This window comes from Lethenteron reissneri, chromosome 69 (genome assembly GCF_015708825.2).
Source record: "Lethenteron reissneri isolate LAM-NWPU_2019-01 chromosome 69, ASM1570882v1, whole genome shotgun sequence".
NCBI classification, from domain to species: domain Eukaryota; kingdom Metazoa; phylum Chordata; class Hyperoartia; order Petromyzontiformes; family Petromyzontidae; genus Lethenteron; species Lethenteron reissneri.
Window position 1 is genome coordinate 9,960,882 of NC_083847.1, and position 22,405 is coordinate 9,983,286.

Here is a 22,405-nt window from a genome sequence, read left to right on the forward strand (position 1 = left end):
ATAGGAGTCCTGTACCTGTGTCGGAATACTAGGGGCGTGGTGCCAAGACGACGGCAAGATGAGCTGCAGGTCGACGAAGCAAGGCTACCAGGTCTGCTCGCGAACCTCCGTGGAGGCCGTGGAGGGCGGCTCTGCGACGCTGCCCTGCACCTTCTCGTACCCGGATCACCTTCAGCCCAGCAGAGTTGCCGTGTCCTGGAGGTCGGACATGTTCCGCGACTCCACGGTTTTCCAGAGCACCGACGGATTCGTGCGCGAGTCTCTCAAGGGTCGCCTTTCTCAGAAGGGAGACCTGAACAAACACGACGCGTCCATTTTCATCCGCGACATCCGGATCGACGACTTCAAGGTGTATGTCTGCCAGGTGATGGTGTTCGACGACAAGGCGGGCTACGAGTTCCACGTGTCCGACAGGATCGAACTGAAGCTAGGTAACGTATTCAGCAGGCGCGACGGTATTTTTAAAATAAGGTTTGCAAGTATGCAATGTATTTCGGCCATGTTCATACATTGACAACTACACAATTGACATGTATACAATGTACTTTGGCCATGTTCATACATTGACAACTACACAATTGACATGTATACAATGTACTTTGGCCATGTTCATACATTGACAACTACACGATTGACATGTATACAATGTATTTTTGCCATGTTCATACATTGACAACTACACAATTGACATGTATACAATGTACTTTGGCCATGTTCATACATTTACAACTATACAATTGACATGTATACAATGTATTTTTGCCATGTTCATACGTTGATAACTATACCACAATTGAACACTTAATTGCAACATTTTTTATATTTTGCCACGTGATGAAGTCATGCTAATAAAAATATGTATGGTTAAACAACAACAACCGCCATTCATCACTAAGTGGCGGTGATGTCATAATGGTGCTTGCGCCAGGCTATATGCACTTTAAGGCCCCGTGAATTGTCACGTCAAATAACTCCCCTATGTCCCGCACGGACTGTGGGGAGGCCTTCATCCAGAAAGCGGATATGGCAGAGAAGGTCTGTGCTGTGCGACACCTGGGTACATTGGGATGTTACTGTGCGTGGAAAACGTGTTGTCCCCATAATTCACTCATCCACTCACCCACTCACCCACTCACCCACCTGCTCACTCATCCACTCTCTCATCTACTCGCCCACTCACTCACCTCAGGTGCACTTATGATTCGAACGGTTGGATAGGCACGGTGCAAAATAACTTCCTACATTCGTACATTATTTTGCAAAGTGATGGATACGTGACCTAGCTTCAGCTCGATCCAATCGGACACAGCAGCATGATTTCACATAGTTTGCTACTCATCATCGTCTTCGAACTTTATAATTTGTATTGTTTTTATATATTTAGCCGACCTGCCCCCCCCCCTCGTTAGGATCCACGGGAGGAGATGGAAAGGGGAGACCGGCTACACCACCACGTTCAACTTACCATAATTTGAAATAACCTCATTTTGCAAGCTGGGATTTCCAGCATTGAATCTCAATGTCAATATATGCAATAGTCAATGGTAATCAGTCTGATACCTTCACCATTATCTCTGGTATTCCAGAAGGTTTCGTTTTGGCTCCAACATTATGTATTATCTTCATTCATAACTTATCATTATTCCACACACCAAATCTAAGCCATTCCTTTGTACGTGATATTAAAGTCCATGCATCACTCACTTAAAACACAAGTCTAAAGTAAAATATATTTAAATACCCAACTTCCATATGCTTCAATATTAAAACATCTGGTCACATTCAACTAAATAACCAAGTTAATATTAACATCACTTAAGCTTATTAATACGACTGTTACTACCACATGTCCTCAACGGCAGAGTAGGCAGAAGAAGATGTTAAGATCTCAATGGTTGTGAAGGCATACGAAGGCTACAGCAGAACGATATCTAGAATTGTCTTGGTCTTCTACCCATTGGATTTATGGTCCCGTTCTGTCAAGATCTGTGTGGAAGCTGCTGTGGAACAGCTTCTCCACAATAAAATAATTCATGCACAGAGATCTTTCATGAAAGGAACAATATCTGCATAGCAAATTGACAGGGTGTTGGTGATGGCTCATCATCACCAACACCCTGTTCCGCCAAGAAAGGAGATACAAAACATCATGGCAACATCCGAAATCTAAGCAGAAGTGATCAGACCAGAAGAAGTGGTCAGAAACGGTTTTAATCGCCATGTAAGTTTGCACAAACAAGGAATTCACTATGGTGGGACGGTGCATACATTGAACAAGTAGGAATCTTAAGTTATATAAAAGGTATACACTCTAACTATACTAACGTTACAAAGTATAAGTAATACCAAAGGGCTAAAATCTTTAAAATTATGAATAAGTAGACCTTATAAAATGCGAATGTAAAATGTTAATTAGCCGTATTAAACAATCTTAAAATACAAAAATACAAATAAGATTACACGTTGTAAGTATGGAAAGGTGTAATTATGTAGATAAAATGTTATAGTAAGTGTAACAGTCATTTTAAGTGTAAAAGTCATTTTAAGCCCTTGGCCTTGTTGAGGAGGCCAACAGCGGATGGGAAAAAACTGTTTTTATGACGTGAGGTTTTGGTCTTGATGGACCGCAGCCTTCTGCCGGAGGGGAGTAGCTGGAACAGAGAGTATCCAGGGTGCGAGGAATCGTCCGCAATCTTCCTCGCTCGCTTCAGGGTCCTCAAAGTGTGCAGGTCCTCAAGGGTTGGTAGATTACAGCCAATCACCTTCTCAGCAGTGCGGATGATACGCTGCAGTCTGCTCTTGTCCTTGGCAGTTGCAGCAGCATACCAGACGGTGATGGAGGAGGTGAGGATGGACTGAATGATAGCTGTATAGAAGCACACCATCATTGTATTTGGCAGATTAAATTTCTTCAGCTGCCGTAGGAAGTACATTCTCTGTTGAGCTCTCTTGATAAGGGAGCTGATGTTCAGTTCCCACTTGAGGTCCTGGGAAAGAATAGTGCCCAGGAAGCGGAAGGACTCAACATTGGTGACTGGGGAGTCGCACAGGGTGATGGGGGTGAGTGGGGCTGTATTCTTCCTGAAGTCCACAACCATCTCCACTGTCTTAAGAGCATTGAGCTCTAAGTTGTTCTGGCTACACCAGGTCACCAGGTTGTCAGCTTCCCTCCTATAGTCAGACTCATCCCCATCAGAGATTAGCCCAATGAGGGTGGTGTCGTCCGCAAACTTCAAGAGTTTGACAGACTGGTGACTGGAGGTGCAGCTGTTGGTGTACAGGGTGAATAGCAGAGGGGAAAGGACGCAGCCCTGAGGAGATCCGGTGCTGATTGACCTGGCGGCAGAAACTTGTGATCCCAGTTTGACACACTCCTTCCTGTCAGACAGGAAGTCTGTGATCCATCTGCAGGTGGAGTCTGGCACGTTCAGCAGGGAGAGCTTGTCCTGAAGCAGGCTAGGAATGATGGTGTTAAAAGCCGAGCTAAAGTCCACAAACAGGATCCTAGCGTAGGATGCTGTGGAGTCCAGATGCTGTAGGATGAAGTGGAGGGCCATGTTAACTGCGTCATCCACAGACCTGTTGGCTCTGTAGGCAAACTGAAGGGGGTCCAGTAGAGGGTCTGTGATGGCTTTGAGGTGTGCCAGGACCAGGCGCTCAAAAGACTTCATTACCACGGAGGTAAGGGCGATGGGTCTGTAATCATTTAATCCTGTTGGCCTTGGCTTTTTGGGCACTGGAATGATGATGGAGGACTTGAGACAGGCTGGTACATGACATGTCTCCATGGAGGTGGTAAAGATGTTGGTGAACACTGGAGACAGCTGGTCCGCGCAGTGCCTGAGGGTGGCTGGAGAGACAGAGTCCGGCCCAGCTGCTTTGTGTGGGTTCTGCCTCTTGAAAAGTTTTTTTACTTCTCCCTCCTGAATGGAGATAGTTGTCTCTGTAGTGTGGGGTGGGATATGGGCCTCTTGGGTGGGAAGGGGTAGTTCAGGACAGTCCAATTGTCTTTCAAATCTGCAGTAGAACTCGTTCAGGTCGTTGGCTAGGCGGGAGTCGTTAGTGGTGTGGGGGGCTCTGGGCTTGTAGTTGGTGATCTGCCTGAGCCTTCTCCAGACAGAAGCAGAGTCGTTAGCAGAGAACTGGTGTTTTAGTCTCTCTGAGTACAGTCGTTTAGCCTCTCTCACCGCCTTGCTAAACCTGTTCTTCAACTCCTTGAATCTGTTTCTATCCCCACTCCTAAACGCTTCCTCCTTCTCCAACCTCAACCTTCTGAGCTTTGCTGAGAACCAGGGCTTGTTGTTGTTGAAGTTCAGTGACAGTATATCGATAATATCATTGTACCATGCCTAGGATCGCGAATATGTCTGCATCACCCAGGCTGTTCTAGCAACTGATGATTGCTGGACTGACCATCGACTCATCTGCTCAATTATATCCATAAAACTGGCTCACAAGTGACGGCTGCAGCACAAGAGATGCCTACAGAAGATCAATGTTGAAGGTCTCAATGACTCAATGAAGCAAGACCTCTTCCACCAATGCCTAAATGAAAAACTGTCAAGCTTTAATCACCACCTGTGGGAGAATGTTGGCAACGCTTGGGATGTCTATAAATCCACCATCATTGACACCTGAAAAGAGACACTTGAAGTCCCTATAAAAAAAGACTGATTTGATGAGAATGATCAGGAGTTCCAAGAGTTGATCGATCATGGGTGCAATTATTTTTATTCTTGACAAAACGATACCAATTCCAAGCAAAATACGTGGAATCACCAACAAGCAATGGCAGCGGTCCAGAGGAGGACCCACGATGTGAAAAACAGATGGTGGGAAGATAGGGAAAAAGAGATACAACATCTTGCCAACATCCATAATATGTGCGGCATTTTCAGTGACACCAAAAGCGCCTATGGTCCGAACACTCAGGGACCAACCCCCTAAGGACTAAGAATGGAGGAGATGTGATCAAGGCGAGGGAAGCTATTAACACTCGTTGAAATGAGCATTTTGAATATCTTCTCAATCGTGACTCGTTCATCGACGACAGTGTTTTCCGCTCCATCCCACAACATCCGATGAGAAATAAGCTTGGAACCCCCCCTACCCTTGATGAACTGATGAAAGCCATCAAGCAGATGAAGAACAATAGGGCATTTGGAGCGGATGGAATCCCTGCTGAAATCTTCAAATAAGGGGGAGCAGGTCGTTTGGAAATCCCAAACGACCTTAAAGATGCCATGATTGTGACCATCCATAAAAAGGAGATACCTACGATTGTGGAAATGACAGGGGGATTGCCTTGCTGTCCACTGCAGGAAAGATCATTGCAATAACTCTCCTGAACAGTCTTCTGCCACTTGCTGATGAACTCCTCCCGCAATCCCAACGTGAGTTGAGGCCATCAAGAGGCACAACTGACATGATCACCACTGCACATCAACTGCACGAAACATGTCAGGATTAACACAAACCTCCATAATAGAGTTTTTTGGGTTAGATTGCGTAAATGTATACGTGTCGTTAAACCCGCCACCACCCAACACAGCCAAGCAGTAAAGGTTGTCACGATAACAAAACATGCCAATTCGTCATTAGTACAGCACACCAGTGTGTTGGAGAGCCAAACCACAACATTTACAAACGGAGTACGACGTTTTACCAGTAATTACTAATAGCTTAATCAGGCGACAGCCAGATTTGTGGAGAAGTATTATTGTTTTGTTCCTTATATAGAGGTGTAAATGTGTTGACCACCGTTCTACGCTCTTGCACAATGTGGGGGTGGGGGGATGGGATTACTGAGGCAATGTACATTATGCATGTGCATTAAGCGAACCCTTTGAACTTGTCCTTCCTGTCTGTGTTTATTAAAATAGCCCTACCAACGGTAATCCCCCCCATGCGTGGAAGTGAATCATGAAATAATACATTATTGAAATGCATGCCTACAAAGGGCAACGTACTTCAATAGGGATTACCGTTGGTAGGGCTATTTTAATAAACTACACCTAACTATTGGCAAGCTTCAAGCAGGAGTGGAACTAAACTACCAAATGGTAGGCCGTTCAACATCAACCGACTTCGAACTAAAACGAAGACCATCCCGACAGCAGTTGTTGAGCTCCAGTATGCTGCTGATGATGCTGTTGTGTGTGCCCATTCAGCAGTGGATATTCAGTTAATCATCGCAACTTTTACTGAAGCATGTGAGAACATTATTATTTGGTTCTTTCGGTTAAGTCACGTCTAAAGATAAAATAATAAATTAAATTAAATGTGAGAACATGTTACTGACGCTTAATATTTTTAAGACTAACGTCCTCTATCAACCAGTTCTCAATGAGCAGTCCCCAACACAGACAATCTACATCCACCGTGAGAGTCTGGAAAATGTTGAGCATTTCCCATACCTCGGAAGCCTTCTTTCTCAGAATGCTGACATCGACAAAGAAATCCAAAATCGCCTGAAAGGTGGAAGTGCAGCTTTCGGTCGGCTAAGAAAATGGGTGTTTAAGGAACGTGGCATCAGGTCCAAAACCAAGATCATGGTTTATCAAGTAGTCGTAATATCTACCTCACTGTACAAAGCTGAGACATCAAATCATACAGGAGACATCTCAAAGCGAAAGAAAAGTACAATCAACGCTGTGTATGGAAGATCCTTAAAATAAGATTGGAAGACAGACATGCTAATATCAGTGCCCTCTGGCAAACAAACACCATGAGCATGGAGGCCATGATCATTCGACATCAGCTTTTCTGGTCAGGCCACGTCATCCATATGGCAAACTCCAGGCTCCCAATGAAAGTCTTCTAGTCCCAGCTTAGTCGAGGTGTGCGTTCAAGAGGTGGGCAGAGAAAGCGCTTGAAGGATGTCCTCTAGGCTAACATGAAGAAGTGCATCATCGACAGCAACTCATGGGAGACTCTTGCCCATGATCACCTCAGATGGAGACACAGTCTATTTCAAGGATCCAAACATTTTGAAATTCAATCGCAGAAACAGGAAGAGGGAAAAGCGGGGACGGCGTATATAGCAATGCTGCAGCCCGACTTACTAATTCAGTTCCACACACCACTCTTTCTGGACACGCGTGTGCCCAAGCTGCGGCAGAATATGTCGATCCCAGATTGGTATCTTCAGCCATCTTTGCACCCATAGATAATCCAACTTTTGTATGCCACACAATCATCCTCGATTGCGAGGGATAGCCTATGATAATGCTGATGAGTACCATATATAGTGAGGTCCTGCAATTTTCATATCAGGGCTCTATGACACATTCGACCACTAATGAGTTGTGACATAGCCAACATAGTCGCTTGTAGCTTAGTATCGACAAGGCTCGATTATTGTAACTCACTACACAGCGTTGTAATATGGTGGGGGGGGGGGGGTTGGAAGAGTTGCTGGTTTATTCAGGATGTTTCTGTTGCACGTCGTCGCTTTAAGATGTTCTCTGTTCATATTTTATTTGTTGCGGTTGCACCCGACTCAAGAGCCGCATGGCTCACAGGGCTATACCTAATAAATGAAACTTGAAACTTATAGGACGTATGGCAAAAAAACATTGCCAAGCTACAACGTGTACAAAACTCTTTGGCACGTGTCATGACTGGCCCTGCAAGATCCGACCATGTCCGTCCGGTGCTCGCTGAGCTGCATTGGCTTGCGGTTGCCAAACGAATGCATTATAAGGTCGCATTCATTACACACAAAGTGTTTGCCACAAATGAAACACAATACCTTGCTAATCTCGTGAAGGAGCATAAACCATCACGTGAACGTCGGCCATCCTCGCACCAGCGGCTTTGGGCTAACAGTCGAGCAAATACGATCATTGCATTGTGCAGTGCTTTCAGATGCGCTTCTGCAGCTGTCTGGGATGCTCTTCCTTCTGATATTAAGTAGCCACTGGAGCTATGCACTTTGAAATAATCTACATTGAAAATTCATTTCTTTAAAACTGTTTTTTTATTTTAGTTTTTTGTCCTACCCGACACCTCCAATTAGCATGGTTGGCTACGTACAATGCGAAAGAAGTTCAACATACGTATGCACATGAAACCCACTTACTAACATTCAGACAGACCAATTGCTCACTAATGTAGTATTTTCTCCTAAAACCCATAATTTTCATAACGCAAATTGGATATAACACAATGAATATGTTCAGGAAGACATTTTTTATAACGCAGATGCGAATTGGATATAATGCAAATGAGTAAACATGACTAGTTTAACACGCAGGCTTTCGCAACCAATATCATCCATGATACAGTTTTTTTTATTAAATTAGATCACGTAAATATACTGGCTGTGTCGGGTGGTGGCGGATTTAATGACACATATTTTTACGCGATTGAACCCAAAGAAACTTGTATTATGGAAAATATGCGGTCGTACAGCTGCCTCGGCGTAGCATCATCATCGCACAAGACATTGGGATACTACCCACTATGCGCCTCTCGGTCTGTGTTGAGCCTGTGTAGTGACATAAGAAGGGAGGGACTGTTGGGGGCTCTCGGACCCTGGGCGGCCCAGGCGCTTGGGCCCCTTGGCGCCGGGCGCTGGATTCCCAGGCGGCCCAGACGCTTAAGCCTCTTGGCGCCACCAACGGGGGGGGGGGGGCTGTGTGTGCTCTGTGGGATATCTGGGGGCGCACACGGCACACTGGACGATCAGGGCCAGTTGTAGCTCAAGACCCAAGACCCAAGACCAGCCATCTGAGAACCCTGGGACACTGTGAGGGCCAGTGGTGGGACTCTGGAACTCCTGGCTCTACGTCCTTGTGAGGGCGAGTTCCAGAGCGTAGCCAGAGTAGTGTATCTAGGCTGTGTACCTAGGCTGTGTAACTAGGCTGTAACAGGGTATCAGGACTGTTGGAGTGTTGGATTGTAATAAAGAAGTTACCTCTACATTACACCTGCATAACGCATCTCATGTGTTATCTCGGACTCTGCTTTTACTCCCTATTACATGTTATTTATTATAATGCGATTTTTCCATAACACGGTGCTCTTCAGGAACGCAACTACTGCTACCGCGTTACAGGAGACCACGACTGCGCTAGTTTAAATAACATCTGCCTTGTTCCCACATTGGAATGCAGGCATTCGGTGCAAAAGCCAAGGTGAGCTGAGCTGCAGGTCCACAAGGCTAGGCTACCAAGTCTGCGCGCGAACCTCTGTGGAGGCCGTGGAGGGCGGCTCGGCGATGCTGCCCTGCACCTTCTCGTACCCGGCTCACCTACCGCCCAGCAGAGTTTCCGTGTCCTGGAGGCCGGAAGGGTTTCACGAAGCCATCATGTTCCAGAGCGCTGATCCGTTTCTGGGAGAGAATTTCCTTGGGGACGGCGGCGGGGGCCGCGTCTCCCTTGCGGGAAACTTGAGCACACACAACGCGTCCATCTCGATCCGCGACCTCAGACTGGACGACTTCAAGGCGTACGTCTGCCAGCCGGTCATGTACTACGTGAACAAGGAGAATGTCTTTCAAGTGTCCGATCCAATCAAGCTGAAGTTGAAAGGTACATGTATTGTGCCAATAAGGGAAATAATGCTTTAGTTTATTAGTATGATTTTTATTTTAAGAACTGCTTCTTGGTGTTGTGTTGTCTGTCCCCATCACTCACTCACCCACTCACCCACCCACTAATCCCACGTGCACCTCCGATGAGCATGGTTGGTTATTACATACGGTGCGAAAGAAGTGCAACATACATAGAAAGACAAAGAGATCTCTAGTATAGCCTGAACAGACTGTTGGGGGCAAGTGCTGTTAGCGACCAACACATGAAGGCCGGCACAGCACACGAAGGGGGTGGGTGGCCAGCACCACGCCCCCTGACCACCTTTGTCTCCCCTAGTGGCAATGTTTTTACACATCACACCGGGTGCTCATTTTGAGGTTGAGTCGACCTCGGAGAGATCCAGGAACTGGTTCGGATAACCGTCACTACCGGTGCTAGCAGCCGTGAGTGGGACTCGAACTCGGATATCGTCATAAAAACGTGCTTAACCGCCATTCTGTGAGCTCCCCGCCGAGACACCAGAGCGCACTGTGACGCACCCGTGCCTCTCTCTAAGGAATCTATCCCCTCCTTCCTTCATGTCCACAGAGCACACCGAAATACCCGCAACCCCCGAGACAACGACGACGGCAGCTACATCATCAGCAGCACCATCTCCTGCCGCGACGACTCAATCCCCTCGAGTTTCACGCGCTCCCGTCCACTCCGTCGCCACCGCCGCCGCTGTGCTCGGTTGGGCGGCGCTCCTGGTGCTGGCGCTCGCATGGGGGAGACGTGCCGCGTGCACCAAGAGACGCCGGGCAAGAGGTGTGTGATACGATCGTCCCCCAACGTCCTGACAACAGTGGGTAGTAGAGTAGAGTCCATAATAGAGGTTTTTGGGTGAGATCGCCTACATATAAATGTGACATTAGACTCACCACCACCATACACAGAAGAAAATCCACAACATTTACAATTCGAGTACGACGTTTCACTAGTAATTACAACAACAACCAGCATCGTCAGGTGACGGACAGATTTGTAGAGAAATCCTCCTCCCGTTTTGGTCTTAAATAGACAGATAAATGTGATGCCGTCACCTGTAAGCCAATCAGGTGCGAAGGCCGGGGGTGGGGTGGTAATGTAAGGATATACATTACAATGGATATCCATTACCGGTTGGGTTATTCATAGGACAATCAACATGCATTATGCGTGCGCATTGTGCTTTAACATCCTGCCATTTATTTTAGTGCAAGAAATCGAAATTCCTGTTATTTTCTGCTCACAGTTATTCACCATAGACGTATGGCGACCTGTATAGACATGCAGTAAAAGTGTATTACTTCATGATTTCCTGCCAAGCAGCACTAAGCCTGTAGCTATCAGAACGGCAAAACTATTTTTCATTGACGTGACAAACCTTACTAATTGGGTTTGTCGGGTGGTGGCAGGTTTAGCGACACATTTATATTTATACGATCTAACCCAACACCTCTAGTATGGAAAATATTGGTCGTGAAAGCCTCCGTTTAAAACAGAGTAGAGTTCACGGGTCAGACTATAAACACACCTGTTTGATGGTCCAGTCCCTAATAGGTTCAGATGGTTGTGATTATGTAATGTCGGGCAAGTGCACACAAACTCCACCCTCCCTCAGCAGTTCGCTTGGGAGATCTTTCTCTGCCCGGCGCTTTTCCTGGTCTCAAGACTCTGGACCACCTTCCGTAACTTTCTCAACAGATGACACTTCAGCCAGTCATACGATATCACAAATACAACGTTCCCCCGTATAAACCTTAACAGACTGTTAGGGCAAGTGTTGTTAGCAAGCAGCACCTATGAAGACCTGAAAGGCACACGAGGGAGTGGGAGGCCAGCCTTTATCACCATAGTGGCGATGTTTACACACCACACCAGGTACTCATTTGAGGCTGAGTCGACCTAGAGGAGGCCCACGACCGGTTCAGATAATCGTCACTCGTGTTGACCGTGAGCAGGAATCGAACTCGGCCTTATTGGTTTGTTATGCAGCACAGTGCTAACCGCGACACCACCGCTCACCACTATACACACGCACACACCCACCCCAACACACACATGCTTACCAATACATCTCCCCAACACAGACACGTACTGCCAAATAGACAAAGATAAAATATCTCCAATAAAGGCTTTTAACAGACTATTAGTGAGCACCTATTTAAGACGGTCACGACACACAACACAAATCCCTTCTCACTCTGAAACATGTAGAGAAATTGCATACGTGGGCTCAAGTACACTCGCAATATATTTACAAGCAAAAATCACGTGAACATTACTTAAATAAAACATGAATGACACGTACAATATACAACTTAGCTAAACCACAGCCTGGGCGTTGATGGAAAGACAGATATGTTGCACAAGGACTTGTTGGTTTAACAGCAGAGGTGTTCCTCCAAATCAGTCGGGCAGCATTGTCTTTTCATCGGTTGTGTATTGCTGTGTGGAAGTGACCTGGTCTGTCGCTTCAAACGACGCTTCGGGTCTTCTCGGCCACTGTCATGCCTTCCCTTCTCTATGCTTGCAAAATATGGACCCCCTCTAATGGAACATCTTCGTCGGTTAGAAACATTCAGGCTGGCCTGCCTACGATTCATCTTGGGTTTAACCAAGCTGGTTTGTGCGAGGAGCTCACACATCCTTGAAAGATCTGGACACGGTCCCATCGGTGAGCTCCAGGCAAGGCTGCATTAGCTGGATCATGCAGCCCGCATGCCCAGCCACTGCATGCCCAAACAGCTTTTGTTCGGTCCAATAGAGGGGGCTAAACGGGAGTGACATGGCCTAGAGAAGAGATAGAATGGTGTGGTACAGGAGGATTTGGAGCTGAGTGGACTTGCCAATGACAGGTACCAGCGGAGTCAACATCGGCCTCTGTGGAGGAGGCTCATGAAGGACTTTACTGGGCAGTTGGATGCAGTCGCCCTCCAGCAACAATGGAGGGCAGAGGAGCGATGCTCACAATAATGAGCGGAGCACCGGGTGGCTAAAACATAGAAAGTAGGCATAGTGGGAGGCACATGTAATGCATTGACAAGGCACCTCAGTCAGTCAACCCACGGCACCACCTGGGTTTGTCCCATGACCTGCTGCCAGCGGGCGTTTGATACTCCACGTGGCCTTAACGTGCACATAGCCTGGCACAAGCGCGGCAGTGACGTCACCGCCACTTAAGTGGCAAATAGCGGCTGTTGTTGTCGTTGCACCAGGACCTTTATTTATTCGGGAATCCGGTAATCACTGTTCACTACGAGAAAGGAGTCTGCTACTAAATTTGAAGTCAGGGCGGCCTTACCATCACCACCACGATGCACAAAGTAGCTGCCTGGTGATTGTATTTCATTAATCACAACCAATCCCTCACTTTCCATGAGTGTAAGAACTGCTTTTTGTTGTATTTCGTTTGTTGTCCTTCCCTCCACACCTCTGATTAGCATGGTTGGTTAAGTACGGTGCAAAAGAAGTTCAACATACATACAAACTACTATTCACTATAACACTATAAGTACACTATACACTACACAAGTATATACTACTATACACTACACCACTATACTACAATGGCGAAGTTATGTAGTCCCGTTTGTTCAAACGAGCTTCTATTTGAATGGAAAAAGAGGGGGGGTTAAACGGTCATGGTATATATGATTAGAGTTTGTGGGGTGGACGTGGAAATTGAGTGAACATTTTCAACATCTACTATTATCAGGATTAACAAATGCGTAACTCACAGAGACTCACTTATCGAGATCCATACTAAAACGAAACTATTATTTTACCAGGTAAGGCCTCACTGAGCTACGTAGCTTGTTTTTTTAGAAGCGACCTGACCATCACAAACGATAGCTCAACGAAGAAATTGGCTTATCATCATCATGTGGAAATGTACAGTAGTAGCCAAATTATCTAAATTCATAGAGATGCATATAGAACCACATAGACCCAGAGACCCATGCTCATACCGAACTTTAGAGACCCACATAAACCCATACTCATAGAACCAGAGACCCATACTCATATAGAACCATAGAGACCCACAGAGACCCATATAGAACCATAGAGACCCATACTCATATAGAACAATAGAGATCCTCAAAAACCCACAGAGACCCATAGAATTAACTAAACTATTTATATTTTATCAAGTAAGGCCCCACTGAGCTCCGTTGCTTTTTTTCATGAGCGACCTGGCCATCACAAATGATAGCTCGAGAGAAGTGAGCTCATCACCACCACGTGGAATTGTTTAACAGCAGCCAAATGAAGACTCTACTTTGATAATGCATTGTCTTTGAGCTGTACGCATTTTGGCGTCCTCTGGTCTAGCACCAATTGAGACGAGGCTCAAAAGAAAGCCGTCTCTGGTGTGGACCAACCAGTTTCAAGGACAATGCATAAATTATCAGTGTGTTCTTTGTTTGCATTTTGACCACATGTATTGTGGTTAATGCAGACATGATTCCTTGTAAAAAGTTTTCAGTTTTATGGCCAGAAAAAAGGGGTAAAAACCAATTATTATATTTTGGCAATGGAGGTGTTATGATTTAAATGCGCGTTTATGTCTATCCCGCGTGTTTACCCACAAACTCCTCGCTGAGAATCGAGACTTGTTCAGGATGATCCAATTTGGATCACGAACAGTGGTGCTGCTGTTCGTTGATCCCAATCGTGATCTCCTCTACATTGCAGTAGACGTTGAATTATCCGTGGCCGTCCTCGCCATCATTTGCACGGAGAATCGAGCCCGCTGTATGTTGAACTTCTTCCACACCCTGTGTCACCAACAGCACTAATCGGAGGTGCAGGGAAGGACGACTAAACACAACAAGCAGTTCTAAAGAAGTTCGTTTTCAATCTCAATGATTTAAAAGGGCATAGCTCTAGTGGCTTCTTAATATCGCAAGAGCGTCCCAGACAGCCGCAGCAGCGCACTTGTGTAATGTAAGTCATGTGTATGTACATGGGGAGCGCTCGTGTTGCAGTTAGCGCGCCGTGCTACGAATCCGGCGACCCCGAGTTCGACTTCGCGCTCACGGCTACCAACACCAATGACGATTATCTGAACCGGTCCTGGACCTTCTTCCCTAGGTCGACTCAGCCTCAAATGAGTACCTGGTGATGTGAGTAAAAACACCACCACTAGGGGAGACAAAGGCGGCCGGGCTTGGTGCTGTTTCACCCATCCCCTCGTGTGCCAGTGCAGGCATTCATAGGCGCTGCTCGCTAACAGCAATGTTATGTATGCAATGTATGGAGGTAAGTAATGTACATTATGTGTGTAACACATGCAATGCATGTGTAGTGCTCGACTTGACACGACAGCTTCTTGCTTTTCTTTCTCTCTTTATTTCGCTAATATCGATCAACATTCCTCCAGCCAACACCAATCAACATCCCTCCCGCGCGCTCGCCGCTCGTTCGCCGCGTTCCACCGGCCTCGCTCGCTCCGCGTCTCTCCTCCGTCGACTCTCCTCTCCAGTCTCTCCGTCACAGTTCAGCTGCTCTTTATCGGCTCTCCCATCACACTCAGCCGTATCACTATCGGCTTCTCCGCCACTCTCCAGCCACTTCCTGCTCGCTTTTCCCTTGCTACCCTATACTTCTCCACTGCTACCCTATACTTCTCCACTGCTACCTTATACCTCTCCACTGCTACCCTATACTTCTCTACTGCTTCTGGCTCCGCTGGTTCAGCTCCAACATCCTTCTTCTCCTCCCAGGCACGAACTCCCGTCTCCAAAAAACCTCTCTCTTTATCCCCAAGCCAATTAAACTCCAATTAATCGGTGGCATCCCCCGCGACGCCCATCGCCCCCTAGCCCCCGCTGGCACCTACTATGTTTTCCCAGACAATGCGGCGCCACTTAGCGACAACAACAACTTCCGGCCAATCAGCGCCTGCGTCCTAATCAACCCCTATCACCTGTTACTGTCCTCAGACAGCGTGGCATCACATTTGGACAATAACAACTCCCAGCCAATCAGCGCCCTGTGTCCTTAATCGCCCCCTAACCGTCTCTGGCCTTCTCCTCACGCCTAGCGACAATAACAACCTCGACCTCGTTTGCTCTCACTGTACTCTGCACGCGCGTACACCCACACCCGCGTGTGGCGCGTATTTCAGGCACTACACATGTATGGAATGTGTGTAATATTTTGCATGTAATAACATGCTTTCCTCCCCATTCTACGCCATGCTGGCAAAGATGCACAACAGGATATCGGTGGTGATGACAACAACTGCACTACTGGTAACTACAACGTTGCCTTCATACTCAAAACTTTACACTAGACTATTTGTTTTTATTTTACCAGGTGTAAGGCCTACCATTGAGCTGTGAAGCTTCTTTTTTTATTACACGTTTTATTTAACTCACTTTGTCTGTTGTTGTTGTCGTATCCTCAAATCTTGTAACTCAATTTTAACCCACTTCCCAATGTGGTATCGACTGCAAACGTGGTATACTTATGTCATACTGATGAAAATACTATATTTTATCAAAAAAATTAAAAGTATTTTTAAACATTATTTTTATATGTTATGTTTCGGCTTGGGTCTAATTGTCCACGCTCAACTGACGTTGGCTGTATTGGCTGTAGATCACCACGGCCCCTTACGTTATGGCAAGCTTTGCGGCCACTTCCTGGCGTCGTGGAGTTCTGCCATTACTAGTAGGGTACATTTCATTAAAGCGTGTTTTTTTTAAGTATTTTTAAATATTACTTATTCAGAAGCGACCTGGCCATCACAAATAATAGCTGATCAACGAAGGGGGCTGATAATCATCATCATCATCACATGTAAATATATAGCGGCAGTCAAATACTCTATAAACGCGTGACGTCGATTCTAAATGTGGAGGGAAAAGAAACCTCACGACCACCACGGGGTGGGGGGTGGGAAGAGACACAAAGTCCAAATATACAGCAGCAGGGATCGAACCCACGACCTCCTGTATACCAGGCCAGAGTTGTTAACTTCTCCCTAGGCACTGTGACATTCCAAGTGAGCTTACTGCGAAAAATTATTCGGTTGGCATCTGCAGGATTTGAATGCGAGTGGAGTGATTGATTGGCTTTGCCGTCACAATCGAGCGGCTGTCACAGGAAATTAGTGACAATGGCATGGAATACAAAAAAATGAGGCTCCTAAATTCACGAAAAATCCCATTGGTTCTCATCCAAGGGAGACAGTGTGATGGCAACGTCCGGTTAAATCAGAATATGTATTTAGACTGAAGGAGGAATCCGATGAGCTATGAAGCTCTTCTTCACAGACGCACAGGAGGGGCACGAGGTCAGGACGTTACAACAGCAAACACAATGCACATAGACACGATGGGATTGCAAAGTATCGGCAAGGTAAACAAATCACAATATTTCCATACACAACTACAACCAAACCTTTTTTTATTTTACCAGGTAAAGCCCATTCAGCTATTATCTTATTTTGTCAGAAGCGACCTGGCCACAAATGATAGCTCAACGAAGTGGCTCATCATCATTTGGAAATGTATAGGAGACAAATATTCTAAACGCACGTTTCTAATTGTCGAGGGAAAAACCGGAGGGACCCGGAGTAAACATCCACGCGACCACGGGGAGGGAGACATGCAGCCTCCAAATATACAGCAGGCATCCGGGTCGTGATCGAACCCCCGAAGATAACATCTCGCCACCGCAGCGCCCTTTCAATAAATAAATACAAATGTAGTGTCTTTTAAAATTACTCACACCGACACGTTGTAGTAAGTCACCTGTTATCACTTTAATCAGCTATTCTTGCACCAGTTGTAGGCACTCCCAATAACTATCTATATGGTCACTTATGTTGAACTTCTCCCCACTCTTATCTACCGTCCACCTCACTTATCCTGCACTCGTCAGTTCTGCTCTCAGAGACTCCGCACACAGCGTCTTTGCACACAGTGTCTCCGCACACAGCGTCTCCGCACATAGCGTCTCCGCACACAGCGTCTCTACACACAGCGTCTTCGCACACAGCAACTCTACATCTCCACCGCTGCCCTCACCTACGCTCCCGCAGACCCGCTCACCCATCTGTCCCAGGCGGGGGGATCAGCCAACACCCGCCCGGCGACGGCGTGAGGGTTGAGGTCCCGTTGATGGCTGCAGCGGCAACGGCGAGATGTCTTCACTCCTTGACCCCAGCAACAACTCCCCCCTCCGATCACGCACACACCCTTTTATTTCCCTCTGCTAATTATCCGAAACCTCTCGTGCATCTCTTTAAGCTCTCGCCAGGCCGGCGCCTGTTAGCCCATCAATCAACCCTCATCTCCCGTCTCTCTGACAACACCTCCGGTCTCAACGTGCACTACCGGTCGACCCCGTTTGCACCTGCTTCGCCCCTTAACAACTGGCGGTTAAAATTTCGATTTAAAGCTTTCGTGACTGCAGGGATTCATACAGTGATACCTCGGTTCACGAACGCTTCGGTTCACGAACAACTCGGTTCACGAACAGAAAATTTCATAAAAATATGCTCCGGTTCACTGTACTTACTGTATTGTACAGTTCACCCGTTTGAGTGCTTACTGTACTGGACTCCCAAACAATAACCGCCTCCCACCCGCCTCCCACCTGCCTTCCTCCATGCCAGAAGTCATCTCAAGCAAGGTTAGTGTTCTCTCTTTATACATTACTATACTGTACAGTACTACAGTAATGTGTATTGTCATTTGTTTCATATTTTTGTGCTTCAAAAACCAAAAAAAAAGGTCAGAACGGATTAACCGGATTTACATTGAACCCTATGGGAAAATGTGCCTCGGTTCACGACCAATTCGGTTCACGACCAGAGTCAATTCACGAATTAAGTTCGTGAACCGAGGTATCACTGTATTCTTGGTTCTTTCGGTAAATTCACGTAGAAGGGAAATAATAAAATAATATAAATATTAAACAATAAAAAAAGTAACCGGCGGTTTGTCCGTGCAACCTCATGTTGCACACACGCACCCGTTTGCCCTCAGTTACCCTCGGTTAACTGTGCGCACTGCGTATTTCACTCCTCTACACAAATGTAAGTATATATTAGTTCAAATTGCATGAATGAAATGCAGACAGATCTCGTGAACACACGAGGCTGTGAGCTCTGTAGACCAATCATTGATCATAGATTTAATTGCCTTGACAGATCTTGGTTCTCTCCGTCTTTCGTGGCGAGATGTTAAATACCTCGCCTGGTATACAGGAGGTAATGGGTTCGATCCCGAAATGGCACCTGTTGAATATTTGGAGTCCGTGTCTCTCTCTCTCTCCCTGTAGTCGCGTGGATTTTTCTCCGGGTCCACAAGTCTTTTCCCTCCACATTTAGAATCAACGTCACCACGCGGCTAGAGAGTATTTGGAAGGCTGCTATCCATTTCAACACGATGATGATAAGCCCACTTTATTGAGCTATCGTAGCCAAGTCGCTTGTGAAAAAGAGCTACACAGCCTCAGTGGGCTTTGTGTGTGCAATGAGCGGCGAAGGAGATCTGAACCGATCCAACTGCCCCCGCCTCGCACTAAGCCCTGAACTCCCCACGATCAATATGACAGACCGTGTGTGTGTAATGTTTTTTACTTCATGTCGACCCCTCCAGACCCTGCAACGTACGCAGAATACGAGGTGGAGTGTGCCAAGTTCGTAAGTCACACAACGCCACTGTGGACAGTAAACCCAACATTCTTCACATACACACACAGGTCGATGGTCTATCAACACAGACCGTCCTATCTATATAAATAAAATCGCGAATCTGTCTGTCTATCTGTCTGTCTGTGTGTCTGTGTGTCTCCGGACCATACGCACTTTCATTGGACGCCGGTTGCCCCTGCCAACGGCTAGCGATGCCTTCGCCGCTTTCATTGGACCTGGCAACGGCTAGCGACGCCTTCGCCAAGGGCTGCACTTTCATTGGACGGCGGTTGCCCCTGCCAACGGCTAGCCACGCCTTCGCCACTTTCATAGGCTCCGTAATTAATTAAATAATAGCCATTACACAGTATTGTTGGAGCGCTGAGGGGGGGGAAGGAACGCCACCCGTACCCTGCCTCTGCCTGGTGCCCAATTTTGGCGAGGCCGCAGGCTCTGCACGCTACTAGGCCTCGACACCCACCACGCCACTCTGAGGTAAATTCATCAAAGTTTTTCGTACTCTTCACTCCACCCCCACCACAATGTGTGCAATTAATATTACTTTTAAACCCAACGCGCCAACAATCGATTACTTAAATGTTCACTGTACAAATAGTCATTAAGCTGGGTCAGCGTACTGGCAGTCTATCCTGTAGACTGTAGCCTGCTTATTAAGCTCGGTGAGCGTACTGCCACTCTATCATGTACACTCTAGCCTGCTTATGAAGCTGAGTGCGTGTACTGGCAGTCTATAATGTGGACTGTTGCCTGCTTATTATAATCGATTCTTTATATGTTCTTTGTACAAATAGTCATTAAGCTGGTTGAGCGCCCCCAGTTCGATTCCAACTCACGCCCACCACCGCTGACGATTCTTTGAAACGGACCTGGGCCTCCCCTAAGTCGACTCAGCCTCAAACGCGTAACTCCTGTCGTGTGTGAACATCGTCACTGGGGAGACAAAGGCGGCCGGCCATCGTGGATCCAAGTCCCGGGCGAAGCCAGGTCATGTCTATGTGTGTATGTGTTTATGTGTATGTCTGTGTGTCTGTATGTATGTGTGTATGTATGTGTGTGTATGTGTTTGTGTGTATGTGTGTGTGTATGTATGTGCGTTTTTTTGTATGTCTTTATGTGTGTCTGCGTGTCTGTATGTATGTGTGTATGTACGCGTGTGCATGTGTTTGTGTGTATGTATGTGTGTGTCTATGTATGTGTGTATGTGTTTCTGTGTATGTATGTGTGTGTATGTATGTGACTTATGTGTGTGTCTGTGTGTCTGCATGTATGTGTGTGTGTATTGTGTATGTGTTTGTATGTCTTTGTGTGTTTACGCTCGCATTACACAAATGTGTTGCAGGTCTAAGGCGTTCCTTGCGCAGCATTGCCGCTCCCTGAAAGTCGTGTGTCTGCAGCAAGCGCGTGTATGTGTACCTATGGACGCGCGCGCGTGTGTTGTGTAGGGGGAACGGTAGTGTAGTGCTTAGCGTGCTGTCTGTGTCTGTGTGTGTGTGTCTGTGTGTGTGCGTGTGTGGTGTGTGGGGAGCGGTAGTGTACTGCTTAGCGTGCTGTCTGTGTGTCTGTGTGTGTGTGTCTGTCTGTGTGTGTCTGCGTGTGTCTGTGTGTGTGTCTGTGTGTGTGTCTGTGCGTGTGTGGTGTGTGAGGATCGGTGGGTGTAGTGCTTAACGCTACGCTGCGCTACCAACCCGGCGAACCCAGTTCGATTCCCGCTCACGGCCACCACCGGTGACCATTATTTGAACCTCCCCTAGGTCGACTCTGCTTCAAACGAGTAACTGCTGTGGCGTATTAACATCGCCACTGGGGAGACAAAGGCGGCCGGCCGTGGTGGATACAAGTCCCGGGCAAAGCCGGGTAGTACAGCTAGTCTCCTAATTACAATTCTTTAGAACTGCTTCCTGTTGCTGTGTTTATTTGTTCTTCCCCCCGCACCTGCGATTAGCGCGGTTGGCTACGTACAGTGAAAAAGAAGTTCAACATAAGGACACATGTCCAGCTGAAAAAAGAAGCAGTAACGCAATATCCTTGTTTCCAATAACGAATGGATTTGTTTTTTTTTATGAAATGTTATAGTTTGGAGGCAAAAGTAAAATTGGAGTACCATGGTGGACGGATGTTAACTATCTCGCCTCGTATACAGGAGGTTGTGTGTTTAATCCCTACCCTGACACCTGCTGTATATTTGGAGTTTGCATTTCTCGTTCTCCCCATTGTCGCGAGGATTTTTCTCCGGGTCCTCTGTTTTTCCCCCTCCACATTTAGAATCAACGTCACGCGTTTAGAGTATTTGGCTGCTGCTATGAATTTCCACACGATGGCGATAAGCCCACTTCGTTGAGCTAGAATTTGTGATTGCCAGGTCGCTTTTGAAAAATAGCTACATAGCTCAGTGGAGTCTTACACCCGGTAAAATTAAAAATAGTTTAGCATCCTGTATCCACTTCTTGTCTGTTAGCAGGATGTTGAGGGGGTCTACAGTGACTGCAAGGAGCATTGCAACAACATCTACGATCGTCTGGAAGAGGCACAAGACTCAACGTTCGTGACCACAGCTGGAGGGGATAAGCGTGGCGTGGAGTGAGGATATTGAGCCGATCAGAGGCCAGTAATCCCCCTATGGTCTTTGCACACCTGATAGGCTCATCACAGTGATGGCATCACCTTTACTCCCTCTATTCTTCATAATTATGAAAAATCGCGTGAAGATGGTTGTTGCTGTAATCACCAGCGAAACGTCACGGTACTCGAATTGTAAATGTTGTGGGTGTGTTTAACACGCAGGCTTTCGCGACCAATATCATCCATGAGAGTTTTTTTTAGGTTAGATCGTGTAAATATATAAATGTGTCGTTAAACCCGCCACCATCCGACACAGCCAACTAGTAAGGGTTGTCACGTAAATAGAACATGCCAATTCGTCACTAGTACAGCAGACCAGTGTGTTGGAGAGCCAAGCCGCAACATTTACAATCTGAGTACGACGTTTCGCCAGTAATTACACGTAGAAGGGAAGTAATAAAATAATAAAAATAAAACATAATAAAATAATTTTCACGACGTTTCGGCCACAACGCAAGCAGCCGTCCTCAGGTGGAGAACAGGTCCGTCAAGTAGACAGAGTCTGAATGTCACGCTCCAGGCTTGGAGCGACTATTTATGCTTAGAGTCG

The 22,405-nt window shown here is 46.7% G+C and overlaps 1 protein-coding gene across 3 annotated transcripts; it reads left to right on the forward strand.

Annotated features, from left to right (window-relative positions):
- Positions 1-356: 356 nt before the first annotated feature.
- On the forward strand, positions 357-22,101 carry LOC133360554 (uncharacterized). Of its 3 annotated transcripts, none has more exons than XM_061579345.1 (6): positions 357-431; positions 9,120-9,536; positions 10,128-10,346; positions 15,776-15,820; positions 19,181-19,224; positions 21,692-22,101. In XM_061579345.1, exons 1-6 carry the CDS (start codon positions 368-370, stop codon positions 21,815-21,817), a joined length of 915 nt encoding a protein of 304 aa, XP_061435329.1. In that variant the 5' UTR covers positions 357-367; the 3' UTR covers positions 21,818-22,101. The 3 variants fall into 3 exon arrangements, with proteins under 3 accessions (XP_061435329.1, XP_061435330.1, XP_061435331.1); XM_061579346.1 differs by having other exon boundaries at positions 21,695-22,101; XM_061579347.1 differs by lacking the exon at positions 15,776-15,820.
- The last annotated feature ends 304 nt before the right edge of the window (positions 22,102-22,405 follow it).

Coding starts and splice junctions, on each gene's coding strand:
- LOC133360554 (XM_061579345.1), top strand. CDS start 368: ATGGTGTTCGACGACAAGGCGGGCTACGAGTTCCACGTGTCCGACAGG. Junction 432..9,119: donor CAGGATCGAACTGAAGCTAG/GTAACGTATTCA, acceptor ATTGGAATGCAG/GCATTCGGTGCAAAAGCCAA. Junction 15,821..19,180: donor TGACAACAACTGCACTACTG/GTAACTACAACG, acceptor CGACCCCTCCAG/ACCCTGCAACGTACGCAGAA.